The sequence below is a fragment of the Pteropus medius genome, unplaced genomic scaffold (assembly GCF_902729225.1).
Source record: "Pteropus medius unplaced genomic scaffold, Ma_sr-lr_union100, whole genome shotgun sequence".
NCBI lineage: Eukaryota > Metazoa > Chordata > Mammalia > Chiroptera > Pteropodidae > Pteropus > Pteropus medius.
Genome location: NW_024342474.1, coordinates 9908612 through 9922960, shown reverse-complemented (window position 1 = coordinate 9922960; position 14349 = coordinate 9908612). Strand labels below are relative to the sequence as shown.

The 14349-nt window shown below is 36.6% G+C and overlaps 1 protein-coding gene across 5 annotated transcripts in view; it reads right to left on the bottom strand.

Annotated features, from left to right (window-relative positions):
• Positions 1-11092, bottom strand: part of CPSF6 (cleavage and polyadenylation specific factor 6) — a 30622-nt gene extending 19530 nt beyond the window's left edge. For all 5 annotated transcript variants that reach the window (XM_039865970.1, XM_039865969.1, XM_039865971.1 and 2 more), the window contains exons 1-3: positions 10937-11092; positions 3264-3473; positions 1840-1943 (exon numbers count right to left, since the gene is read on the bottom strand). In XM_039865970.1, the coding sequence (XP_039721904.1) occupies positions 1840-1943; positions 3264-3473; positions 10937-10996 (374 nt within the window). In that variant the 5' untranslated portion in view covers positions 10997-11092. The remainder of the gene's footprint in view (positions 1-1839; positions 1944-3263; positions 3474-10936) is intronic.
• Positions 11093-14349: the final 3257 nt, after the last annotated feature.

Genomic DNA, 14349 nt, shown 5'->3' with positions numbered 1-14349 from the left:
ACCACAAAACAAAACCCATATTCATTAGCTGTCACTCTATTTCCTCCCATCCCCAACCCAGCAACCAGTAATACACTTTCTGTTCTGGACGTTTCATATAAATGGAATTATACAACATATGGCCCTTTGTGGTTGGCTTTTTCACTTAGCAGGTTTTCAAGGTTTATGCATGTCATAGCATGTATCTGTACTAAATTTCTTTTTATGGCTGAATAATATCCTATTACATGGATACACCACATTTTAAAAATCCATCAGCTGACAGACATTTGGGTTGTTTTCACTTTTTGGTTATTATAAATAATGTCACTATGAAAAGATGCAACATCATTAATCATCAGGAAAATCAAATTGAAACCACAGTGAGATACCATCTCATACCTACTAGGATAGCTTTAATCACAAGTGTTGGTGAGGATGTGGAGAAACTGGAACCCTCATACATTGCTGATGGGAATGTAATATGGCATAGCCACTATGACAAACAATCTGGCAGTTCTTCAAAAAGTTAAAAATAGAGTTAACATATAATCAATAATTCCACTCCTGGAATTATTCCACACATACACCTAACAGTATTAAAAATACATGTTCATACAAAACTGGTACATAAATATTCTTAGGAGTTTTATTCATAATAGAAAAAGTGGAAACAACATCAATGTCAATCAAATGATGGATGAAAATTATAACAGAATATTATTTGGTCATAAAAAATTAAGTAGTGATATATGCTACAACATGGATGAACTCTGAAAACATGCTAAGTGAAAGAAGTAAGTCACGGACCATATCTTGTATGATTCCATTTATATGAAATGTTCAGAATAGGCAAATCCATATAGACAGACCGCTAATGGGTATGAGATTTCTTTTTGGGATGATGAAATGTTCTGAAATGAGACAGTGGTAATGGTTACACAACTTTTTAAATATATTTAAAAACCAACGAATTGAACACTTTAAAAGGGTGAATTTTATGGCATATGAACGACATCGCAATTAAGAAAAATACATTTAAAACTAAAAAATGAATGATCACCAATTTTGTACAGTTATAGGATATTCTAGATTATCAGAAAGGCTCTTAGAAGTTTACATCTTTTCTTCCTAATGTGCAAAATGGTCTGTTAACTAGAACACTTATTCTAATAAACAAATTCTACTGTTTGATTCAAATTATCTAGGGTCATAACATTTAGAAACAATTAAACGAATTCACTAACTTAACAAATATTTATTGAACTCTGTTTCCTACATGCCAGGCAACATTCTAGGAATGGGGTACAGGAGCAAACAAAACAAAATCTCTGCTCTCATGGAGCTTACAATCTAGTGGGAGACAAGGCAATGAACAAAATACACCATCAAAGAAAAAAATAAAAAAAGAAAACGGTGATGGGAGTGGAAGGTGCTATTTTGCATAGGGTGGTCAGGGAGGGAATTCTTAAACAGAGTCCTGAACGAAGTGAGATACATGTAGATATTTGGGGGAAAAGTAAACCAACAGGAAACAGTGTAAAGGTCCGAAGTAGTAATGTGTTTCAGGAACAACATTTCAGTAACGACTTTAACCATACATATGGAGAAAACTCAGGAAAATTATAATAATAAACCTAACCTGTCAACATTTCCAGCTTCGCTAGTTTTAGTGCTCGATCACAGGGCAAGCAAAATGAATATGAATCTTTGCCCAGGAACCTCCTACAGTTATTTGGATAATAACTGCATCCTACACATGTGGATAGTTAGCATTAACTTTAAGGAAAGATACCCCCAAAATGGTAATCACTAGCTACTAACTTATATTAAGAAAAAGAATTAAAACAAAATTCTTACCCCTTTGACTGGCCATTTGCCCTATTTTCAAAAAATTTTATTTCCAAAATATCATTTACTCCCAGAGAATGAACTGCTTCAGTCAAGTCTTCATCTGTTGTCCACTGAAAGACATTTTCTCCAATTAACAAAACATATCCAAGATTTTTATTGTCTAAATTTAGCTTTTAAGGATTAAACTCAGGATAAACAAGAGAAAATTTACGCTTAATGAAAATCTAAATGCAGTTACTACAAGTCGGTCTTCAATTTTTAAACAGCACAAAAGCACCTAAGGACAAAACTTCATCCCTTGATAAGTTTCAGACATTAGAATGTACAAATCCTGGAACAGAGATTTTTTTTTTTTTTTTTTTTAAACTCTTAAAAAGTTTCTGGTCTCTTCCAACTTTAAACTGCTATGATTTTAAATTTTCAATAAAACCCATCTCACTTTTCAGTTCTCCTTAAAGGAAATTATTTGGGGAAATAAATTCTATCTTACGTTTGCATATAAGAGAAAAAGAAAAAAAACACTAACATGTACTGAATCCCTACCATGTACTTTTACTTAAGTCTTAGAACATTACGAGTCCTATTATTATTTCCATTTTATATACAGTACAATAGAAAAATTAAAAAGCTTGTCTAAAGTCACAAACTAATAGATGGAGCAGCTAAAATTCAAAGTCTTACTAAACAATCGCTCTCCTTAACTATACTGCTACTGTCTCTAATACCATAAAATTACTCAGACTGGGCGGTAAGAGAGCAGTTAATTAGTTTTCTAAAAATCTAAACATTTTAAAATAAAATGCTACTAAGGATATGAAAGAGTGACAAGTTTTGATTTCTAGACAATTTTTAAACTTTCCAGTATATGTAATATATGTTTCTTAGAGATAAAACATTCTTAAATATTCTTAAATATTCACTGCTTTAGTGAATATTTAAGATTTAATGCTAATAAAATTATATACATTGACCATCCAGCTAATGAATATCCCAACCACCAATCTTACAACTCATAAACTCAAATTAAAATAATGGTATATAGCAATATTCCCATAAATCAGATTTCAAAGAACAGAAATTAAACAGAACAAGCCCGTAATAGGAATTAGATAACGAAAACTTTTTAAAACCAGGGGTCATACTGTCTTTCTCTTCTATAGTTCTGAATTCTGGTTTGAGACCTTATGTAAGCATTTTTTCTTTGTAAAATTGGGATAGCTGAAGTATAGGAATAGTAAGATAAAAAGAATAATTGATTTGAAGATAAAATAAAAGATACTTTTATTACCCTCCTCATTGCACAATCAAGCCTATAGAACAACCAATCCAGTAACTCTAAATTCTTATTTTATAAAACTGGAGAAAAACATTAACTGGAACCGTTCAAAATCGATTACCAATAACGTAATTCATATGTTACGTTTACTTACCCATGTTAGATTGCCAATATATAATGCAATTCTCTTTCCAGTATATGTATAGACAACATTTGGTGCTGCTCCTTTTCCCACATCATCACCAACAGTTGGTGGGAGAGTATCCATGTAATCCCGGTCTTCTGGGGCATCTCCATTATTTGCAGATGGAGAGATGACATCATCATACAAATCTATCTGATCGTGCCCACCATATTCAGCTTCCTGAGATATAGAAATAATGATCTAGGTTATTCTATATACTACTAAATAGATCTGAACACAAATTCATTCAACTTTGTTTTAAAAATCTTGTAGAAGATAGAAAAAGGCCCAAAGATTTTGGTATAAATCATCCCACTTTTATGCCATACATGTATCTTTGAACAGTGCCTGAAGTGAATTTCTATACAATGAACACTATTTTCCCACTATTTATTATAATAGAAAATAATGTTCCTCTAGGAAAAGAATGACATGGAAATAAACTTTCCTTGGAAATAAAATACTCTTAAAATAATAATACATGAATAAAAATAGGTAAGCTTTTAAAAAATCGATACAAAAATATCACAAAGAAAAATCAAAGCCATTTCAAATCTTTAATATTTAACTGCAGAAAAAGACAACTATTATTTTCTATGGTATATCAGGTTCTTGTTTCCCAACGCTGTGAAATCTATCAGTTTTAGAAAAAAGCATAGTGAGCTAAGCCATAGGGAAGGAATAAGGAAATGTGGGCATGTAAATAATTCCAAATGTCATAACAAATGTACAAAGGAAAGAGAAACAATAAATAAAATATAGGTTAAAGCCATACAAATTAGTACCTAGTGACAGTTTATTATTCTTAGTCAATAAAAAGTTAATGCTTATGAGACTTCTTATACATCTAGTCAATCAGCAAGAGAATCTAGTCAATTTGCAAGAGAAAAAGGATAACAAGGATTTAGTAAAGCCTTGCCACCGAGTGTCAGCAGCAGAATTAAAGCAATGCTAGTGAATGCCAAATATAAGCCTATACAAGCAAGGAAGGAAGAGGAAAACTAAAAAGAAGCAAATATATAAAGAGGAAAAAAATGAAAAAAAGAGGGTTACGTTTGTAAATAAGCCCAAGAAAAATGAAATGCTGGTACTGACAGAACACTCAACATTTAAATTACCTTTGGTAACCATTACTGGGCCACAGAGGCTTGATTAGCCTGTATCAGAGGAAGAACTATTTTCATCTTCTTCCCTTTCCACTACTAAGTACCTAAATCAATTGTGAATTATTTTATTCTTATGATATAGAACATTGAGATAATAGAGACAATTATACTTACAAAACAACAAACTTTAAGAATTCAGACATAACTCATATCTTCTCCCATTAATATAATTTATTAAGAACTGTTATACAAATGGCACGTAAAGAGCTAATAGTTTTAGAAATTAGCTATTACATGGATAGAGAATGACCCAGAGAAAGCATTCATAATATGACTTGTAAACAGATCAACAAATTATAGGTCCCAAAGGAACATGGCTCTTGTTATTCAGAAGGGATCCAGAATAAGAATTTTCTTCTTTGGAAAAAAAAAAGGTGGGGGAGGACCTAGAAGGGGAAATACCATTTATACACATAGTGAAAGGGACCTGAAATCTGTAAAGTCCTCTTCAAGTAATCTTCTCTATAAGAGAATTGACCAATTTACTAATTATAAATGGAATCTTTACATAACAATTTTGTCATGAGGTAGAATGTAAGACTTATTTAATGTGAAACCCAAAATCTCTAAGTCAGAAAACAAACCCATCTTTATCAATGGGCAGATAACATGTCACTGAATACCACAATTTTATTTTGTTTGTACAGCAATACCAAAATAATCTTTCAGAACTGAGTTTAAAAAAAAAAAGTAACATGCTTAAATTGCAGTGATAGTAAAAAAATTAGAAAAAAGGAGGATGAGTTTTGTTATGAAGCTTCAGGTGGCGTGGTTGAGCAGTGGTTCCATACACTTTATTTATTAAAAAGCTTCCCACAAAGGGTAGTGGGCACTTTAAACTCTCCTGCAAGCCAGTTCTGGACATCAAGTAGAATTATAATAATAACAATAAAAATTATTATTATTCAAAGGGAGTTGTGTTTCCAGCCTCCTCAGCAGAAACTATAATCATAATGTATGGTCTGAAGGAGAGTGAAAAAGAAGGCAAGGGTTATTAATAGCAGGACTAAAATAAAGTATTTAAAGTTATATTTTCACCAGACAGATTAACACATAATTTGACTTTTCATTGGTTATGAATCTAGGAAAATGTTTACATAAGTAGACAATAATTCACAAGCATAATTGCAGCTACACTAACCTGGTGAATCACAATCACTTACTATTTTTGTCCGTCCATGAATTCCTATGTTGACATCAACCAATTTTCCATATTGATAAGATTCTACCAATATTTACGATCAGCCAGTTTGTCTGATAGTTGGACTGCTTCCAATTGTTTGAAGTATGATGCTGCTAATTGAGACCATGGTCCTGGGGTTTGATCTCCATGTGGACTAGTTAGTTAGCTTCACTCTGTTCCAAGACCACAGCCTGTATTTCTAGCCCCAAAGGCATGCATTTGAACGTAGTGAAAAAATATTAATGAACCTAAATATATTTGCCACCATTACTAAAAATGCAACTCAAAGCAGACACTCTTTTTTGTAGTATCAGTAATCTTCCTTTTCAGCTTCAGCATATCACAGCTATCCTCCACATTAAAAACAAAAAAACACACAAAACACATTCTGCTTTTTGCTCCAACCCTTTAAAAAGGGGGGAAACAGGCAAATTCTGAAATTATGCAAAAATGTATATTACAGGTTATAAAGAGAGCTCTGAAAGTCTTCTGAACAAACAAAACAACTGCTATGGTCAGCAATGTCAGGTTCTACTATGTAAGGTCTTTGCAATCATTACCTTTAGGAAATTTTAATGGCATTTGAAAACAAGAAAATATCAATGTTACCCCTCTAATTATTTTAAATACCAAATGCTGCCCAATATATCTACTTTTCATAGTAGCTAATTGCCAATAGAGCTGCGCATTATATATAATTTCCAATAATAAACAGCTCTTAAAGTTTGTTTAAAAATCCAAGAAATAATTTGTGTAAAGTTTGTTTAAAAATCCACTAAGCTAAATAATTACCTACATTCTAAATAACTCTAATCATTTAAAGTCAAGGTATCCTCTCAAGATTTTACACTTCAAGATATGTTCTACACGATATACAAATAGCTACTGCCAAGTCAGAGAAAATACTTAAAAGTAACATGGATAGTAAAGTAACCAAAATTCTACTAGTTCCTTTTTAACCATTTTTTTCGTTATCACTGTTCCCTTCCTTCCAAGGAGTTATTTTTAGACATATTTTCCCTAATCACCTCCCATAAAATTTTAATAGCACTGATATAGTGTATATACTGAATATCACTACTGGGCTGACCATGGCATAGCTGTAGTATAGTCTTCATTCTTCATGACAGGCCCAACACTTGTTTTTCGTCCTAAAATTGTAGTAATACCATTCCTGCATTATGGCACTACAGTATGGCACAGCAAAGGCTACTTGTTTTCAGAGCCTTTCTATTTAAAAAAAAAAAAAAAAAAAAAGGGCAATTTAATAGTCATTTTCATTTAGAGAAGTATAAGCAGAAGAAAAGTTACATTTTATATTTACAAAATGTATTCTATACCAAGGAAGAAAAATACTAGCATGCAAAATCCAATATCAGATAATCTAATACATATTTATCTTTTGAGAAAATACATCGCTTTGTGATTTTGTCTAATTATGCTCTGAGCAGATATTAAAATTAGTTTGTAATCTGTGATAGAAGCTCAACTAATAATAAGGAAGCCAATTTGGTATTAAAAACATGCCATATAAACCACAAAGTAGACAATTCATAGGGAGCTGAATAGACTACACTCAAAAATAATAAAATTGAGAAGGGTTCTAGCTCCTCTAAACATTTCTACCCATTTCTGAATCGATCTCTACCTACTTCATTCTTGACTTTACAGCATTGTCTTGGTTTTCTATTAAAAATAAATTTATCAGAAATAAGGTCACATTGATATTTGTCTAATAAACTTTTCCCAAATTTGGCTAGACAATTGGTGAGAGTAGATATGGCTAAATACAAAGTATAATAACTCATGAAATAAAGGCAAGCTGACTTATGAGGATGCCTAGGTCCATAACTTCTCTATGAATATTTATTTTCCCAGCCACTACATATATTTTCATTTTAAATGGTGAGATTACTAAAGCAGCACTGTTATCAGTGGTCTACTGCTAGATGGATCATTAACTAAATTCTACATTAAGAGCTTTTGATGCCCAAAAAAGCAAAATACACACTACTTCAACACATAACGGTGTAAGCTTTTCTGAAGTTCATAGAATTTTTGACTTTCCTCTTCCCTGCCATAAAAACTCTACAGATAAAGATACACATAAAGGAGTGGGTTTTACACTAAACGACCTGTCAGTGTTATAATTATGTGTGCGTCTCTCACCCACAAGACAGTGCACTCTAAAAGTAGAGACTATCTAAACTTTGTATCCCTCCTTGTTGGCATACAACATACTCAAGAAACTTCTTTTGAACAACTGAGTTTCAATTTTTTTATTTAGTTTTGGTCAAAATAAAAATCTATATTAAATATTAGACTATTAACACTAGAGTACAAATCCCAGTTCAAATTGAACTGATACATACTAAAAGCTAAAACAGAACCGCTTTCTTCTCAATTCCAGAGGTTTGGAAGTAGTTCACATTCTTCCACTGGAACAACTGTTCTTGATTTGGTTATATCCAAATACCTTCAAATTAAGAGCTAAAGAGCACCCATAAAGGATAGCCCACTCAGTCCCCTGTGCCTTCTCCCCTTCAACTTTATTCTCTATTTTAAAATTCTGGTGAAGAAAGCTCTACTATAGCTTCATTGACTTAATTTCATTTCATTCCCAAATTAAAGTTTCTTCTAAGATAGTTGAATGTCTCACACATTTTGAAATAGGTTTACAGTGTGCTTTTTCAAAATACATGGGGGAAAAAAAAAAGCTTTATAAAAGTATGACCATTTAAAATAGAATAGAAAATACAGACTATAAGAGAATTTCGAAGTATACAAATTCAATAAAAACTGCAGTTCACACTAAAGAACAAAGATTGTTGTTTAAATGTTTACAGCAGTATAGAAGCTAAAGTAAGTCAAGGCTGGTTATACTTAAGTAAAACATTGTACTCAACTACAGCAAAATTAGTCATAGCTTACTATACAGCAGCCAGTACAAATAAAGTCACCAGCTAATAAAGTACAAAATAAGTTAGTGATAATTTTGTAGTTGCTCCTAAATCTGATAAAATTTTAGAATATTTCAATAATAGTAACATTTTAAAAAAGAGGATGGAGCCTTGAAAACAACCAACTATCCTTTTGTGGCCGTATTTTGTACAGGAATTACCACAGCAAGCAGATTACAAAGGCCAAGATACGTAAAATAACAACAAAGCCTCTAAATAATCCCATTAATCTATCCAAAAGTATAAATATTTTACTGGTAGAATCACACAACTATGTATGAGATATAATGCTGTTGGTATAAGTCAACAAAAAGTTACATTTTACAAAGAACCCTACAAAGTAGTTCCTCACCAAGGCCACAAAATTTTAATCTCTTCTTACCTCCTGCTCAGTCACTGCTAGTTACAGCACAGAGATAAGGAAGTATCACTCTATCCAGTCATATGGATTAGAGAAGTGCAGGTCCCAAATTAAGTTTGCAAAAGCCCATACTGTATTTCATGAATAGGTCCTGAAGAAAGCCCAACTTCTAAAACTGCACCCCTATTCTTCCTTTATTGTGGGTGGAAAGGCAAAGCAAATGTATATTGTTATAAGAAAAGCTAATGAAAACAATTTGAATATTTAATTGTTCCTTTACTTGCAGGTATGGCTCTCTTGCAGGTATGAAATATTATACTCATTTGATAAGTAAAAGGGAAAAAAATTCCTAGAGATCTTTGTCTACTGACCTTAAAAACATTGTTCTGATTATAACACTCAAAATACAAGCACAATAAAAAGAACAAAAAATTTTAAACTTAACCTTTGATTACAATAGGCTACACCTAAACATTCAATCTCTAACGGAGTAGGAAACATTTAAAGCTAACTGAAATTTTTTTCTAATATTTAAACCAGGTGTACAAAGTCATTCCTGAAAAAAAAAAAGGTAACGATTTCTAGCAAGTCCCAATTAAAAAAAAAAATCCTGAACCTCCTAGTCACAAATAAGATTCTTAATGGAGGAGGAAACATATTAATTAGCAGAATTTTATCAAGTTTCTCATCCGGACCCGGAAAATATAAAAAAAAATAAAATAAAGCTTTTAGGTGCACTGCAGTCAGGCACAGTTTGATCTTTTTTTTTTTTTAAACGTGTTACTACATAAAACGCAGTAAAGACGTGAACAGCAGGCTTAGAGCGTAAACGTCACTGCTCTAGTAACAAGATCTTTTGCAAGGATGCCCAACATCAGACATCACCGCTCCGCGGCTAGTTCTAGGCCAACTGTGGCCTGTGAAATACCGGAAAACCTTGCATTCTCACTTTCTCCAACGTTTCAAAACGTAAAGCAGATCCCTCGAAAGACATTTAAGTTTGCTTTTGAAAATCGGGTCATTATCTACAACCCTTTATTTTTAAACTGTAGCACAAGAATTTTGGGTGAACGTTCTTCAGTCATTCCTCTGATCTCTCGATGAGCTACCACCTTTTGTTTCATCCAACCACCGCGTTTCTATGTATTCCTTTTGGCTCAGACCATCTATTTTCACAGGTTATTTTCATCGAAAAGGCCAAGAATAACGGGGCCTCAAAGGCAATGCGAGCCCTCGACCACCGAGGCAGGGCTAGCGCATCGACTTTTATACAAGATCTACGTGGGTCCAACACTCAAAGGACTTGTTGCAAACGCGCCCACACCGAAGCCACCGTCAGAAAGCGTGAGGGGAAGAGGAGGAAGGCGCCACGCCGAAGCCTGTCGCAAACGCGAGCAGGAGAGCCCAGGAAAGCGGGCGCGCGGGATACAAAGGGCGGTGAATGCGGCCTTCCATGAGGCGACCGTGCGCGGACAGGGAAACAAAATGGAGCGACGGGAGGAATCGGAGCCCGAGCAGCAGGGCCGAGGACGAGGCGACGGCCGGCGCGCGCCCAGCCGGGCTTCCTCCTTGACACGGCAGCGGGGGAGGGAGCGCGGCGGCGGCCCCTTCTCCCCGCCGCATACACGCGGCCCCGCCGCCCGGGGCCTAGCGCGGCGGGAAGCGCCCGCCGGCCGCCGCCAACAATGGGGAGTGAGGCGGCAGCGAGGGAGGGGCTGGCGGCGGCGGCTGCACGGCGGCCCGCGTCCGCGCTCTGGGCCCCGCGACCGGCCGCACCGCCTGCGACCCGCGAAACGATGCGGTAGAACGAGGGGCGAGGGGGGCACCGCGCCGGGGTCCGGCGGCACGGCCCACGGGCGGCAAGGGCGCACGGTCTGCAGCCGCGCCGACTCGCACCCGGCAGCGGGCCCCGGTCAGCACCGCACCCGGCAGCGGGCCCTGCTTCGGCGGCGTGGGCCCGGGCCCTCACATACCTGGTTGAACTCTTCCCCCACATCCGCGTAAATGTCTATGTGGTCCACACCGTCCGCCATCTTCGCTGGGCCTCGGCCTCGGCCGCCGCCGCCTCCTGCAGATCCGCCCGCCGCGGCAGCAGCAGCAGCGGATCTAGCGGCGGGGGCGGGGCGCGCTGCGTCACTTCCGAGGCCCGGGGTGGGAGGAGGCGGGGGCGGCCTGGGGCAGCCGCGGGCGGCGGTCTCTTTCGCAGCCCCGTTGCTTGGCGGGCTGAGAAGAAAAGCTGCGTCCCTAAGGGCAAAAGCACTTTCTTTTGTGTGCCTGGGTTAGGCCTCGGGGGATGAGAGCGGGGCGTCCCGGTTGTTTCCAGGGACTGTTTCCACATTGTTCCGGACATTTCTCAGTTTTTCTTACATTTCTCACAGCCAGGGCTTCTAGAAAGGTGGGAGTTGATATGTCTGTGATTAAATACAAAGTGTAACCCAGCTTTCTGTGAGACCCTTGAGAGCGAGAACAACGTCTTACGCCCGCATCCTCACTCGGAGACCCGCAGAGTTTCATTTGCCTTGTAAATGCTAGCTACCCGTTGATGATTATCTTGAGTTATTTTCAGGCCACTTATGTTTCTTGCATGCTATATCCATTTCCAGTTCTATCTCCTGTCTTTCATCTTCTCCTCCCCATTTAATTGCCATTCATTTTTTTCATCTTTAGACATGCGATTGGTTTTCTTTGGAATAGCTCAGATGCCTCTAATTTAAATACTGTCATCCTAGAGCTCACTTTACAAGGTGGAGGCATCTTGAGGCAAGGACCTCTCTCTTAGAGTGATAGAACTTCGCAGCGGGAAGGGAACTGGAAGAGGACTTATTAGGTCCAAACATTTCAATCTACAGACGGAGGAATTGAGGCCTAATAGAATCGAAGTGGTTTAACTGAGGTGATGTGGTCAATAAAGGAAGCTTTTGCCACCAATATTTTATTCAAAGATGTATTTCCAGTTTGGAACCACCACCGCCCCATTAAAATTCTTTTTCACCCATTAAAAAACCCACTATATTAGAGTGTGTTTGCTAAGATACAGACTGGCCAGAAATCATACAATGATAAGCCAAGCAGTATCTGTACTCAGAATGATGGAAAAAACTTGGTCGGAATCATAAAGACCAATCAATCTGATGACCTAGATACACATTTCTGGTCAGACACTTTACCAGCTAGATGATCTCAGTCAAATTACCTTATTTCTCTAGAACAAAAAATCATCAGATTTGTATGGAAGCACAAAAGACCCTGAATTGCCAAAGCCATCCTAAGAAAAAAGAATGAGGCTGGAGGCATCACTTTGCCCGACTTCAAATTATACTACATAGAGACAGTAATCAAAACGGCATGATATTGGCAGCAAAACATACACACAGACCAGTGGAACAGAATCGAGAGTCCAGTCGAGAAGTAAACCCATATTTATACAGGCAAATAATTTTTGACAAAAAAAGCCAAAAACATACAATGGAGAAAGGAAAGCCTCTTCAATAAATGGTCCTGGGAAAATTGAAAGGCCACCTGCAAAAGAATGAAATTAGACTGTTGTCTATCACCACACACGAAAATTAACTCAAAATGGATTAAAGACCTGCATATAAGACCTGAAACAATAAAATTCATAAAAGAAAACATAGGAACTAAACTCAAAACCTTGGGATTAAAGAGGATTTTATGAATTTGACCTCAAAAAAAAGGGAGTAAGAAAAAATGAATGAGACTACATCAAACTAAAAAGCTTCTGCTCAGCAAAAGAAATCATCAACAAGGTTAAGAGACAACTATCTCAATGGGAAAATATATTTGCAAGCAATGCTCCCAATAAGGGCCTAATATCTAAAATATACGAAGAACTCATACAACTCAATAACAACAAAAAAAACAAATGATCCAATCAAAAAATGGGCAGAGGTCCTGAACAAACAGTTCTCCCTAGAGGACATACAAATGGCCTACAAACATATGAAAAGATGCTCAACATCGTTAACTATTAGGGAAATGCAAATCAAAACCACAATGAGATACTATCTCACACCTGTTAGAATAACTATACTCAACAAGACAAGTAATAATAAATGTTGGAGAGGATGCGGAGAAAAAAGAGACCTCATACACTGCTGGTGGGACTGCAAATTGGTACAGCCACTATAGAAAACAGTATGGAGGTTCCTCAAAAAACTAAGAATTGATCTACCATAAGATCCAGCAATCCCACTACTGGGTATTTACCCCAAAGACTTAAAAATCCATATCCGAAAAGATATTTGCACACCAATGTTCATAGCAGCATTATTCACAGTAGACATGGAAGAAACCGAAGTGTCCTATGATAGATGATTGGCTAAAGAACATGTGGCACATATATACAATGGTGGACCTAAAGTAATAAGAAAAGATGAAATACTGCCATTTGTGACAACATGGATGGACCGCGAGATAATCATGCTAAGCGAAATAAGCCAGACTAAAAAGATTGAAAATCACATGATCTCACTTATATGTAGGATATAAACCTAAAAGCAACAAATGAACAGGACAAATAGAGACTTAGGGACATGGACAGTGGACTAATGGTTATCAGAAGGTAGTGAGTGGGGGAGGAGGGGAGAGGTACACGGGGTAAAGGGGGCCAAATATAGGGGGGTAGGGGTAGAACAAAGTAGGTAAAGGGGATCAAATATATGATAGCTGAGGGAAACTGGACTTTGGGTGGTAATCACACAACAGAATATATAGATGTCAAACTGTAATGTACACCTGAAAATTATATAATTGTATTAACCAATGTTACCTCAATAAACTTAAAAAAAAATAAAGATTATTCTAAATCAGAGAAGTTAAAAAAATTACCTAATTTTTCTCACGTTCAACCTCAAAATCCTTAAAATTGGGGTAATATTTACTTCACCAAAGTTGAAGGTTGACGGTGGTTTTAAAGAAGGTGGTATGCAAAATGCTCTATCCTCTAATGCGTATTGGAAATACTGTACTGATTTCCTTTTTTCCATGGGGTTTTATAGAAGAACCACTCATGATAAAAGACAGGGAGAGTTTTTAGATTGGTAAAGTGGTAGGTACAATAATGGCCCATCATAGATGGCTACATCCCAATTCCCAGAACCTGTAAGTATGTTACCTTACATTTCGAAAGGGGGTCTTGAGATAGGTAGATTATACTTGATTTCCTGGTGGACCTAAAGCAATTAAAAGTGTTGTTATAAGCGAAAGAAGACAAGAGAGTCAGAAAAGGAAATGTGACAACAGAAGTAGTTTATGTGCTTTCAGTACACTTCTGATTCCTGTTGCTTGTGAAAAGTCGGCAGTTAGTGTGGCGGTTTCTTTGACAGTCATTGGGTTTTTTTCCTTTGGCTGCTTTTGAGACTTATTT